General features: G+C 37.8%; 1 protein-coding gene across 2 annotated transcripts in view; it reads right to left on the bottom strand.

Annotated features, from left to right (window-relative positions):
• kif18a (kinesin family member 18A) overlaps window positions 1–13,496 on the bottom strand; it is a 36,472-nt gene that overhangs the window by 20,225 nt on the left and 2,751 nt on the right. For both annotated transcript variants that reach the window (XM_038283953.1, XM_038283954.1), the window contains exons 3-9: window positions 12,325–12,482; window positions 11,989–12,093; window positions 11,502–11,612; window positions 11,083–11,280; window positions 8,750–8,926; window positions 8,555–8,629; window positions 8,349–8,449 (exon numbers count right to left, since the gene is read on the bottom strand). In XM_038283953.1, the coding sequence (XP_038139881.1) occupies window positions 8,349–8,449; window positions 8,555–8,629; window positions 8,750–8,926; window positions 11,083–11,280; window positions 11,502–11,612; window positions 11,989–12,093; window positions 12,325–12,482 (925 nt within the window). The remainder of the gene's footprint in view (window positions 1–8,348; window positions 8,450–8,554; window positions 8,630–8,749; window positions 8,927–11,082; window positions 11,281–11,501; window positions 11,613–11,988; window positions 12,094–12,324; window positions 12,483–13,496) is intronic.

The following is a 13,496-nucleotide window of genomic DNA, read 5'->3' as shown; positions in this document are numbered from 1 at the left end:
TTCTGTGAGGCTGACAGAACTACATAATACTCGAAGACCTTGAAGCATTGTTACTATAAAAGGTAGAAAATTGAAAATTCCTCTAAGACCACTCAGACAAGGCAATAATGTATGTACAATCTGCAGGGCATTAAATACTGATGAGAACAAACAAAACGGATTGAAACGGCATCCCTTAGGCTACTTTCAGAGGTGGACAGGGATACTTTTATCTGCATTAGTTTGCCAAATCAAATGCAAATCATGCTTTTCCACAATACTTCAGGTTTTATGTGCAGTCATGTTTAGGAAAATAACAATTGACTGACCATGAGACTTCAATCTATTTTGAAAAGGATCCCAGTATCACTATATACAGTATAAAGAGAAAAAAAAAAACAGTTCGACTTTAATAAAATTAGCCAGATGTACAAATAACATACAGTTAGGCTAATTATTTATATACTTTGGTGATGAAGTAGAAAATGCTGTATAGATATGTAACAATGAATTTGATTTTTTCTCAAGTAGCTGGGGAGATAACATACTTTTAGGGCTCCAAGTTTTAAATGATTTCTGAGCTAAAACATATCAACATTTTTTAGATGAGTATTTTTTTATATATACTGTTAATGTGATCTTTCTGCATTATTGAATATATATTTTTATGATATTGTTAACTGCTTTGGAGCAGTTTACTTATTCATTTAAAAAGACACAGCTTTTCAACCATCAATGTCTTTGCTCTGTCAATTGGCTCCAAGAGTAGAAATCATTTATGGTACGGTACTTCTTTGTTATTCAACATTTGTAAAGGATTCTTTAATAAACAAATTCAACTGTATCAGAACTATGTTTATTTGGTAACTGGATCTATTACTGATTTCCAGACACCTGCATGGAGTGAGTGTGGATTTGCATATAGAGTGGGTAACTGCAAGCTGATAATTTAGGTCAGATTTTAATGCCAGCTGTGAACAGCAATATTTAAAGCTGTGTTGTCAGTCTAACCTATACCAGACAGGATGCACATTATTGCTAGCGCCCTAAAAGTTTAATTTGTGTGTCCCAGTAATTTACAAGCAAAGGAAAATGTGACTTGGGGCTGCTGAACAACAAAGCCAAAGCAGATTCTATATATCTGGCAACTGCATAAATGAATCTTGACCTCATTACAAAGAAAATAAATAATTTTATTTAAGGCTATCTATTTGGTTGACTAAAAACTAACAATGCTGCATAAATATGCCATAATAAGAAAAACAAAGACAATTACTGTCATGAATAATAACCATATCCATATTATTTGGAGCCAAACTAAGGAACTCGTTTCATGTCTGCAGCTTCTTGAACATGCCACTTTTATTCAAACTGAGAGAGTTAGATATTCCTAGCTATATGATGCACATATGTAATCCTGAAATAGAGGAGAGCTGATGCGCTGATTGGATGCTGTCTAGTAGACAGGGTTTAGTCATCTAAGACAGCATAAGAGGTAGGAGAGGCATGCAGGTAAATAATGCTGGAGAGCTGTCGCTGAAATGTGACTGCACTCTTCAATGTAACTCTAGTGACGTAGGAGACGCCGTGGCCTTGCTAGACTGTTGAATTTTTAATAGCATGAGAAGCGTGCAACCTCTATTCCGAGCCTCTTTCTGTGCGAGTTGTGAATTCTGATGCTAGTGAATGAAGCGTGTGGGAGAGAGAATCATTCAGCTTTTCTCCCCTAATCCCCCCACCACCCAAAAATACCCCAACAGATGCCACTTTATGCCCAACAGATAGCCACATAAGATGCAGCTGGTGTGATTTAAGGAAAATAAATGTGTATCATTCGTACAGAAGAGCAAGGACACAACTGTTCAAGATTAAAACTCTACATTCATTCCTTCCCTGCTGCTCATCGCGGCACACAGGAAATGAAAAAAAGCAGCTCCAAATTAAACGGCATTTTCTTTTATAACTGTCAGTTGCAACAGTTTGCAATCTTGATCCTTTGGGCCCTAGAGCACAGCTGCCATTAATCCAACATGTGAGACATGCTTGTTTAAACAAGTAATACATAATGGAAGCAAGATGACCTTAAGCACTATGCTGTAAAAACATGCTATTAAAAACAGAACTTAACACTGTCAATTTCCCCAGGTCTACTTGACTCCAAATACACATTTTGCAACCAATTTATACCTTTATACCCAGTATCTTGGAAAAGTATATATCCACTTTAACTTTTTGTCATGTTGAAACCATAAAGTATGAGATTTAACTAGATCTAGAAATGTAAGCTTTTTTTTGACACATTTTATTTTTTTTTTTTACTTTTCCCATACCTGTACTTAGAAGTGATCAAAGCAAATTCAATACTTTTAAGACCATACATATATCATGGTAGCTATAAGGGGACAAACAGTAAAAACAAAACAAAAAAACAATATGAATACTTTTGAAGAGGTGATGCATGCATAAATTTAGCAGTATAACAATTATTATTACATTTTAACTTATGAACGTCCTGACGAAGATTCTGTCTTTAACCTAAATCACCGATATAAAGACATTTTCTCAAGATTTGAAACAAATGGGGAGATTACAGGACATATATTGTATACTTATAAATCTGAGGGGTGGAAAATAAACAGTTCACTGGTTTGTGGTCAGCAAGGTTTTAACTGGAAGCTTTTGTGTGTGTTTTGTCTTAAATCAATGTGACTTGTTATACCCACTAGGGCAGCATGAGGTCATCAGCAGAGGTAGGCCATTTTCCAGGAAGAAGCGATTTTCTAAGAGGTCTAACTGTCAGGTTCATGTGGGAGTATTTCATAACACACAGTAACACAAACAAGCTGCTTAAAAATCATAAATCATATTTAATAAGAAAGCTATTCAGTATTCAATGTTCTCATAAATGTTATCGGTTCTGACACTAGGTCCTAGATCTGCCAACAGGTGTATGCTTCTTTAATGGGCTTAATGACAGTTTCATATAGCAGGACAAAAATTGTATGCATGTTAAATGCATAAATAAGTGCGCAAATACACAATAAAATAAAAATATCAAATCACTGCAAAGAGTGATGTTTTTAACGAGGCTATCACATTTAACTTTGCTTAAGAGAACTGATTTCATATATTACTTTATGAAGAGCTTTAAGAATGATTTTTTGAAAATTTTCATAATGTAGCTAATTTAGTATCAGACATTGTCTGTGTGGGACACATTATCCCCTCTTCGTACCGTGTGTTAATGTGGAGGATAGGTTTCAGTGCTTAGATGAGAGACTATATTGACGGAGACCTAAATGCCCTTGGAGAGGGGTCTGATCGCTCCTCTGAAAAGTGTTTAACAACGCCTAAATTAACTTAGAATGTCAAAACCTGCAAGCAAAATATGTTTACTTTTATTTTTCTGTTGCCTGCAGCTTGTATCACATGCTTGAAAAACACTAACATCTACTTCCAGCTGCCACGAATAGTAATGGAAAATTTATTATACATTTCTTTATGTCATTACACTGTCACAAGTAAAGAGCAACAATATTTACTGTCTGCATTTAACCCATCCCCTTGGGGAGCAATGGACTGCCATTGTGCAGCGTCCAGGGAGCAGTGTGGGGGTTAAGGGTCTTTACTGAAGGACCAAGAGTGGCAGTCTGTGGGAGTGGGCTTTAATTCAGATAGTGCAGTTATAAATCAGATAGTGCAGTTATAAATTTTAAAGAATCTGCTTCACTTTCTCTCTGCTCTGTGTCACTGAGCAGTGCTGCAGAGTGCAAAAGCTTAGCTTATTCCCCTTCACAGGTTGATGATTTTGTTGAGGGGGTTGCTAGTTCTCTGCGTATTGCCTTAGACAACGCAGCTCCTTTGAAAATGAAAACCGTTACAAATAGAAAGCTTGCTCCTTGGTTTAATGCAGAGCTGCGTACTTTGAAGCAAAATGCTAGGAAACTGGAGAGAAAATATCGCTCCACAGGCCTGCGAGAGTCCTTCCTAGTCTGGAAAAATGGTTTACTGCTGTATAAGAGGACCCTTTGTAAAGCAAGAGCAGCATACTTCTCCTCATTAATAGAGGAGAATAAGAATAATCCTAGATTTCTTTTTAATACAGTTGCCAAAATCACCCAGAGCCATAGCTCTGTTGAACCGTCCATTCCACCTGCTCTTAGCAGCAATGATTTTATGGGATTCTTTATAAATAAGATTGATCTTATTAAAAATAAGATCATAAGCACTCCTCTATCCGCGATTGTACCTGAGGTAGTCATGGAATCTGAACCGGGTTTAGACTGCTTTGATCCAGTTGAACTCTCTGAATTAGCAAAATTATTGTCTTCATCTAAGCCTTCAACTTGTATGTTAGATCCAGTTCCAACCAGGTTATTTAAGGAGGTATTCCCTTTGATCTCCTCCTCCATTTTAGATGTGATTAATCTATCTCTGTTACAGGGATATGTACCTAAAGCTTTTAAGATTGCTGTAATTAAACCTCTGCTTAAGAAACCGTCTCTTGACCCAGATGACTTGGTCAATTATAGACCTATATCCAATCTTCCTTTCTTATCCAAAATTCTTGAGAAAGTAGTTGCCAAACAAGTTTGCGATCACTTCCACCATAATGAACTTTTTGAAGAGTTTCAGTCTGGCTTTAGAGCTCATCATAGCACTGAAACAGCTCTGGTGAAAGTCACTAATGATATTCTCATGGCCTCAGATAATGGACTTGTATCTGTGCTCGTCCTGTTGGATCTTAGTGCTGCATTTGATACAGTTGACCATAATATTCTTTTAGAAAGACTTGAATATTTTGTTGGAATTAAAGGAACAGCACTAGACTGGTTTAAATCTTATCTATCTGATCGAATTCAGTTTGTTCATGTTAATGATAGATCTTCAACACGCTCAAAGGTTACCTGTGGAGTACCACAGGGATCAGTGCTAGGACCAATTCTCTTTACTTTATACATGCTCCCAATTGGTAGAATTATTAGACAGCATGGGATTAATTTCCACTGTTATGCTGATGATACCCAGCTATATCTGTCTATAAATCCAGATGAAGCTAACCCATTACATAGATTACAGGCATGTCTTGAAGACATAAAAACCTGGATGACTCTTAATTTTCTGCTTCTGAATGCAGACAAAACAGAAGTTATAGTCTTTGGACCAGAGTCTCTGAAAAAGAAACTGATTAGCCAGTCACTTCATTTGGATGGGATTAAACTGGTTTCAGATAATAAAGTAAAAAATCTTGGTGTTATTTTTGATCAGGACCTGTCATTTAAATCCCATATCAAAGAGGTTTCTAGAATTTCCTTCTTTCATCTGAGGAACATTGCAAAAATTAGAAATATCCTGTCCAGGGGTGATGCTGAGAAACTAGTCCATGCATTTGTTACTTCAAGGCTGGACTATTGTAATTCTTTACTATCAGGAAGTCCACAAACTGTAGTTAAAAGCCTTCAGCTGATCCAAAATGCTGCAGCCAGAGTTCTAATGAAAATTAAAAAGAGAGATCATATCTCTCCTATCCTGGCTTCTCTTCATTGGCTTCCTGTTAAATCAAGAATAGAATTTAAAATCCTCCTTCTCACATATAAAGCCTTAAATGGCCAAGCTCCATCTTATATCAGAGATCTGATTGTTCCTTATGTTCCTAACAGAGCACTTCGCTCTCAATCTGCAGGTTTACTAGTGGTTCCTAGAATTTCTAAAAGTAGAATGGGAGGCAGATCTTTTAGTTATCAGGCTCCTCTCCTGTGGAACCAACTACCAGTTTTAGTCCGTGAGGCAGACACCCTGTCTACTTTTAAGGCTAGGCTTAAAACTTTCATTTTTGATAAAGCTTATAGTTAGGGTGGCTCAGGTTATCCTGAGCTATCTCTATAGTTATGCTGCTATAGGCTTAGACTTTTGGAGGACATAGGGACCCCCATTTCATCATTCTGCTTCATTCTCTCTCTGTTCTCCTATTCTGCAGAATCTGTTAGCTCAATCTCTAACCTTCTGCTCTCTCTGCTTTTCCTCAGAGTAGCTTTGCCTCGTCTGTTCCTGTTTGGCTGTGACGTCATCCTGGAAAGAAACATCAGCTGTGCTGCTTCTATCAACACCCTTGTTAATAGATGTTGGAGATCGGCCTGTTTTCCAGTGTGGTCCTGTTTCTCTGACCGTGACTGAGTGGATGTGCTCTCTTCGTCCTCTGGCATGGGAGCTGCCTTGGAGCTCGTCTGCCTGGCTGTGTGTTTCCTGGACGGGGCCGCCTTTTACAGCTGCTTTTTGTATCTCTGCTTCTGTCTCCTTGAACCCCAGTCGGCCTCGGCAGATGGCCGCTCACACTGAGCCTGGTTCTGCTGGAGGTTTCTTCCTGTTAAAAGGGAGTTTTTCCTCTCCACTGTCGCTACAAGCATGCTTAGTGTGGGGGATTGTATTTGAGTCAATGAGTCAATGCAATCAACTGGTTTTCCTTAGATAGAAAACTTTGTATCAATTTGACTGTATGATCTGGTTGAACTGTAAAGTGCCTTGAGATGACATGTGTTGTGAATTTGGCGCTATATAAATAAACTGAATTGAATTGAATTGAACTCCGACGGCTCCGACAGCAAAATAATATTTTAAGGCAGGATCGTGATCTTGATGAACTGACTGCACAGGCAATTTTTTGAGGTAGATTTTGTTGCATTAAAAAAAAAATGTTAAAACTACCTTTTACCCACTTATTACACCAAATATACCAAAGCCAATCTCTGCCACTGAACACAAGAGCAGCACGTGCATCAGACGCATCTGTGCACACTTTACTGGAAATGCCTCAGGAGCATCAAAGATGTTCAACTGACATTGAAGCATCAAAAATGAAGCAACAGACGCTTTTTGCTGCTCAAATCACGACGTGAACAATGCATATTTTCTGATTGATTTAATTAACCTATAAAACATAATATTGTACCTAAAATTATCTCATGTCTTCTTAATTACATGTCCCTATTCAAGCACACATACTTCCCAAAATCAGGTCAAAAGTAGTGTTGTAACAAAAACAAAAAGTTCACCTGAAAATGTAGGAAATAGCATTTCAAGGAGTCCTCATTTCAAAATTCTCCAGCGGAGGATACCCCTGGACCACCATAAAAGCCTAAAGATGTGATACATCAAGATGTACACCCTATGAAATATTCCTAGCCAAAAGCTTGGTTGATACTCCTCTTCAACATCATGTGGAGGTCAGGGATATTGCCCATGGACTGGAATACTGGGGTAGTGGTTCGCGTCCATAAGAAGGGAGACCCAAGAGTGTGTTCCAACTAAAGGGACGCACTTCTCAGTCTCTCCTGGTAGGCCTGTGTTGGGATGCTGTGGAAGAGAGTCCCGTTGATTGTTGAACCACAGCTTCAGATAGAGCTGTTTGGTTTTCATCCTGACTGTGATACACTGTACCTGCAGTACACCCTCTGCAGGGTGTTTGATGGTGCTTGAGAGTTTGCCCCAACTGGTCCACATGTTTTTTCTGGACCAAGAGAAGGCATTTGACTGTGTCCTGCATAATGTCGTGTTGGGGGTGCTCCAGTAGTAGAGTCAGGAGTCCTTTTACTATGGGTCATCCTGTCTCTGTACAACCGAAACCGGTGTTTGGTCGTATTTTTTTTGGATGCCCCCTTAACACCTCCCTGTGGAGATGTTCCAGGTGCGTCCCACCGGTAGGAGGCCTAAGGACAGCCCAGTAAATGCTGGAGGATCTATGACTTTCTGCTGACCTGGGAACACATTGGGCCTCCCTCAGCAGAGGTGGAAAATATGTGTCTGGAGAGGGAAGTCTCCGCTAAGACTGCTGCCTACACGTCCCGGTTTGGCTAAGAAGACGAGGAGTGCATTATCCGTTACTTGAACCTTGAAACACTAAAAGAGGGAGAACCCACAGTCTGTAGAAGTTAAAACCTACAACATAGCGAGTTAGCTGTGTTGTTACATTTTTGTTCTCGCATCTTACTAGCCTAGGGAACCAAGGAGTACACTCGCTGCATTATGCAAGGATAAGCTTTTCCAACTTGGGAAAAGTTTGGGGAAAAAGGTGGAGAGAAACACAGAAAGGGGAAAAATCAATTTCACCCACCTTATGGAGTGTCTCATTAACTGATTAAATTCTCCAAAAACTGACCCCATGACATTTGCAAGTGATCAGGTAAGATTTTCCTTCTCAAGACAAAAGAATTTTGTATTGGTTGCTGTAGTAACAAGTTAATTACACTGCTCTTCAATCTTGTGCTTGGAAGGGTGTCTTCATTCTAATAACAGGGTGTGCCATAAAAGATTTATGACAAATCAAAAAGGGTGACATGCTGTAGGTTTCCTTGGGAGTCAGATCACAGGCTTACCTTTTGAACTCTTCTTGTTTCTGGGAAGAGATGACGTTGGAAGCCACAGGCATTGTGTTCTTAGCCTCATATTCTTTTAGTTTCTGCTTCAACTGGATAATCTGATGCAAAAAAAATATTGGAAAAAAAATAGCATGAAACAAAGCACAGAGATAAAGTCAGGAAGCTGTTACTGATGCAAATAAAAGTAGCAGTAGCCTCATTACCTCTTGCCGCTGCTTCTCACAGATTACAGCATACTGACCAATATGGCTGTCGAGACTCACAACATTGCTCTTGAGCTGAAAGATAAGTATGAAAAAGAAATGTGTAATGCTTTCAGAGGATTTCATAAATTCAATTACAATTTTCATTGCCATTATATCACAGAGTGTTAACTATGTGAGAGCTTTAGCACTGACCGAGGACTTTATCTCTTTGGCCCTATTGGCATATTTAAGTGTGTTGTGGGTGTCATCGTAGGACTTGGATGATGGGCTAACATTGGCAATCATAACAGTTCTGCAGTTGCCCCCCAAGGAGTCTTTAAGTATCCTCGTCAGCTTGCTGTCTCGATATGGTATATGTGCCTTCTTACTCTGAAACAGATGAAATAAAAAACATAAGGATTATCTGCACAATGTAAGCTAGTGTCCTTACAGACTGCATAGAAAAAAAGGAAAATAGTCAATAAAACTAATAAACCTTGAGGTCACTGCGGTTACTTACAAATATATAAAGTATGTTTAACCAGAATAAAATGAAAAATTACATACAAAGGTTGCCTTTATTTGCATCTCCATTTGGACCACAACAGAGGTATTGCTACATTGCATTGATTAGTAGGAACCAATAAACCTAACTGGAAAAACGATTTAGAACAGTGTACAATTGTAAGATCCGGTGTTTCTGCAGCACTCTGCAGCTCAGCCAATAATAATAGTATTAGACATACTACAGTTGCTTAGGTGAGTCACACTGTCAGTGACTCTAGGATGTTGAATATTTGCAGTTAAAGTACGTAAAAAAAAAAAAAAAAAAAAAAAAGGAGCATATTGTCCAATCTGGGGGTCAGAGGGTTTTCTGTCCTTTGAAAAATGCACCTACACCGAGGTTGAAAGACCTCAGAGTGTTAGAATTAATGTGGGAAAATATCCATTTTAAACTAGAGCCGGCCGCTCTTTATAAGGCAACAAAAAGTAAACAACATGGTTTCTGAGAACAGTGCAGTACATTTATGACATTCCATAGATGACTAAACCCTTGTTTTGACTGCACAGCTATTACAGCTTTTATTAGCCCACCAGTGTCAGATTTTTTTGTAACACATACAATGTTATTAATCTCAAACAGATACATGCCTGCCGTCACCAAACGTGGTTGCGGGGACAAAAAGCTTGAGAAAATCCCAAAAGAAGCTTCTGCTGTCAAAACATTACATGATTTTTACAAATGCCATCTGTTCAACATATTTAAAAATGTTTCCAGAGCTGGAAAACAGAGAACTTTTAACGCATATCAGAAAACAGAACAATTAGGAATTATGTCATTTTATTGAAAAGAAAAAATAAAACATGTAAACACTTTTGAAAAAGAATATTGTTGTCATTCAGACTAATAAATAATAGTGTATTTGTGTAATTGCAGCTGACATAGGTCCCATTTTTTGCAGATGTGATAGACTGGGTTTGATCACGGGCAAGAGGGAGAAAAGGAGCGTTTCATCTGATGTATCAGCCTAAGTATGGCCATCGCCTAAGGCAAGCAACTTGCAACAGAAAGCTCTATACATGCAGCCTAATATGAAGATGACAGAGCCAAAAGCCCAAACAGAACCAGCAAACATTCTTCAGATCTCTCAAATGAATGCCCTCTTAGTCAAGAAACAAGTGAGGAAATTCTTTCCTCTAAACACCAACCACAACATCAATTTTATTGGACCAATAACCATGAGGGACAGCATAGGAAAGCTGTGGTGGGCAGAGCAGGAATCCATGACAGCAGCTCTCAAAAAGAGAGAGAGAGAGAGAGCGAAAAAAAAAAAGGTAGGCAAAGAAAAGCAACAACTAGACTATCCTGATGAAAATCTCAAACCCAAGAATAAAGTTGCAACCTGTTGAAGATGGATTGCATTTCAACATGGCAGTGGTAGGTTTGTACAGCACTTCCTAAATGCATATCAACTGCTTGTGTCTCGTTTCTTGAGACTAGTGTGTAAAATGAGAAGACTGCTTGCCAGGTTAATGTATGCAGCTGGAATGACATAATACCCAAATACTCAGCTGACTCTGCTCTTCCTTTACTCCATATTAGTTAACTACATTCTGAATAAAGAGCAAAAAAAAACAAACAAACAAACATATTTTGTCAATTGCTTTCATAGGCTTCAAGATTAGCTAGCTGTACAAGGTTTCCTATCAAATCTGCATAAAATTAATCACGCCGTTTATTACTCTTGAAAATATCCACTAAGTATTGCCGAACAACAATGGTATACATTTTATACATCACATGAAATAAAATGTTTAAAATGAAAATCTGAGCATTGAGCATAGAGAAAAGCCAAGGAATTAGTACCAGGGGAAGTGCAATGCTCCCCTTTTCTCTGCTGAAAGAAAAACAAGCTGTAATGGACTTCCAAGTTTTTGAATAACCGCCTTAAAAAACAGCAACAAACTTAATGTCCACATAAAAGATAATCAACATGTTATTAACTATGATATTTAATTAGGATATTCAAGAAACAAGAGCTCACCTTTGGGTCTGCAAGGCTGTTTATAACATTTCCAAGGGCCAGAAGGGAGCGGTTAATATTAGCACCTTCTCGTAGGCGTGCCCCCTTGGCATTGGTGGCGCTGGCCTTCTCTGAGCCTGCTAAGTCAATCAAGCTCATTTTGGCTATGCAGACATTAGGGTTTATGCTGGCTGTTTTGTCCTGCTGCCTCAAATATATCTGGAAATTACATGCAAACCAATTAAAAACATATTTTTAAAGTAAGCAAGTAAGCCAAGTACAAGTAAGCTGTAATAAACAACTTAGACAATAAAAGTTGTCTAAGTCCAAGTCTAAAAGATGGTTTTGATATTTATTATGTAACTTAACATCAATGACAAGCACATTTACCTCTGCCATATTTGATTTGTTCTTCTTTTAATAGAACTAAAATGGAATACCTGAAATACAGCATGAGATCGAGAGGAAGTGGCATTCATATCTGTTGGGTGTTGCGTCCTGATTCGATTGCCTGAATCCAAAGCCTCAAGAATGTGCTCTGCAGACTTAGGCTGTCAAAAATCAAGAGAATAGGTTCTTAACATGTTCAAATAAAGTTTGAAAATAGTCACACATCTAAAATGTATTCCAAATAAATAATGAAAAAAAGCACATTTACATGTGTTCCATTGCCCCCATACTTCAACAAAATACAAAAAAGATAAAAATGCAAGTTAAGCTCAAAATGTTTCTGAGATGTAATAATATATGCCAGAAAACTGTGTTAATTCTTCATATGAAAAGCACTGCACATAAGTGAGGCATTTAAATATATAGTTACATGAAAGTTATTTAATACAATCATAGAATATGAATCTAAATTAGACTACATGAAGAAGAAATTACAGTTAAAGAAGGAGGATCTGCATTTATTTTTATAATACAAACCTTATGGAGTGTGAGGCCTTGAACCACGACTCCTTTGGAGCTGTCCTCTCTGACAGCAAGAGGCCCAACATTAGCCAACAAATCTCGGATCTGTTCATTGTAAACCTGTGAATCAAAGAGATAATGTGAAAGGCAAATCTCAATAATATCAGAACCGACCTGGGAAAAAAGGTCATAGAAAATGCAGGACTGTACAGAAAAGATCATGACTGGTAAAGACAACAACCTGAAGTGATGCTGTTAAACACACAGTGATAAGCTACTTGGATTGTGAATAAATTCTGTCAGCTAAACAAAAATTAGCCAGTTCTGTGGAAACACATATATAGAAAATACCTCAAGGTAGGAAAAAGCAACCGTAAACTCTTTCTCTTCCTTGGCATCATCCATTCGTTTGAACAGCTCTTTCATTGTGCGGTACATGACTCCAGGGTCATTCTGTGAGCCCAGCATGGTATGGGTTTTACCAGCTCCGGTAGCACCATAAGCAAACACTGTGAGATAAAAAAGGAACGCTTACTGCAAAGGAAGAGGAACGCAAACACAAACAATGCAGTGACGGAAACAGCAAACTGAGCAAATACGGAGAATGAATGGAACTAGTTATAGAATTACAAGGTATTTCTTAAATTAAATCCTTGTAGATGGGAATCTAAACAAGAGGCCACTAAATTATGCAAAGATTATTTATTTTAATACATTATATATACACTGAAAATGTTCTCTATCCTAAGTTATATACCGGTAGATATTTCAAAAACAGATAAATTTGTAATTTATGATTTCAGTACACAAGCCCACAAACCAGGTCTTTAAATGCTGCTATTATACACAGTGTTCTTACAAGACTTAGGCCAAGATACATCAGCCTGGTCATATTTTGGGTCTATAGTAACAAGTTTTTCCCCCTCAGCATCCATATTGGTCTATTAATTAGTCATTCAGCAGGCAAGCCTTGAACTTGTGTGCAGTCCCTTCCTAATGCTTTGCTTGATATGTTATTAAATGTTTCTTTTTTGAATAAATTAAGACCTGTGTAACATTTGTTAACATTGTATCATTTCTATCAAGTAAATAGAGGAAGAAAAATGCAGCAAATATTTGGGATCGATTAGACCAATATAAAAAATACGGATGCGTTTTGATGGATGGTAGATAAATAAATGGCACAATGGATGAATGAATAGAAGAATTTATAAAGTGATGGATATGGGTAGATGGATGGACAAAAACAGGAAAGGATGACAGGACTAATAGCTAGATGGATGGAAAATGTATGAAACAAAATAGTTTGGACAGGTGGTTGACTGACAAATAAATGGATGGTGGTCAATTAATGGATTTATCTTAAAACCAATTGGATATGGAAAAAAGTCTGAAAATACAAACACAAATACTTTACTGTATTTGTTATCATTTTCCATAATAGCACAGACATGGAAACAATAAAAAAAATCCAAACCGTTCAGTCTGGGGTCAACATTCAAAACCGTCTGAGATCAGGGTCC

The sequence above is a fragment of the Cyprinodon tularosa genome, unplaced genomic scaffold (genome assembly GCF_016077235.1).
Source record: "Cyprinodon tularosa strain WSP-4 unplaced genomic scaffold, ASM1607723v1 ctg197, whole genome shotgun sequence".
NCBI lineage: Eukaryota > Metazoa > Chordata > Actinopteri > Cyprinodontiformes > Cyprinodontidae > Cyprinodon > Cyprinodon tularosa.
This window is presented reverse-complemented; position numbering and strand designations above follow the sequence as displayed.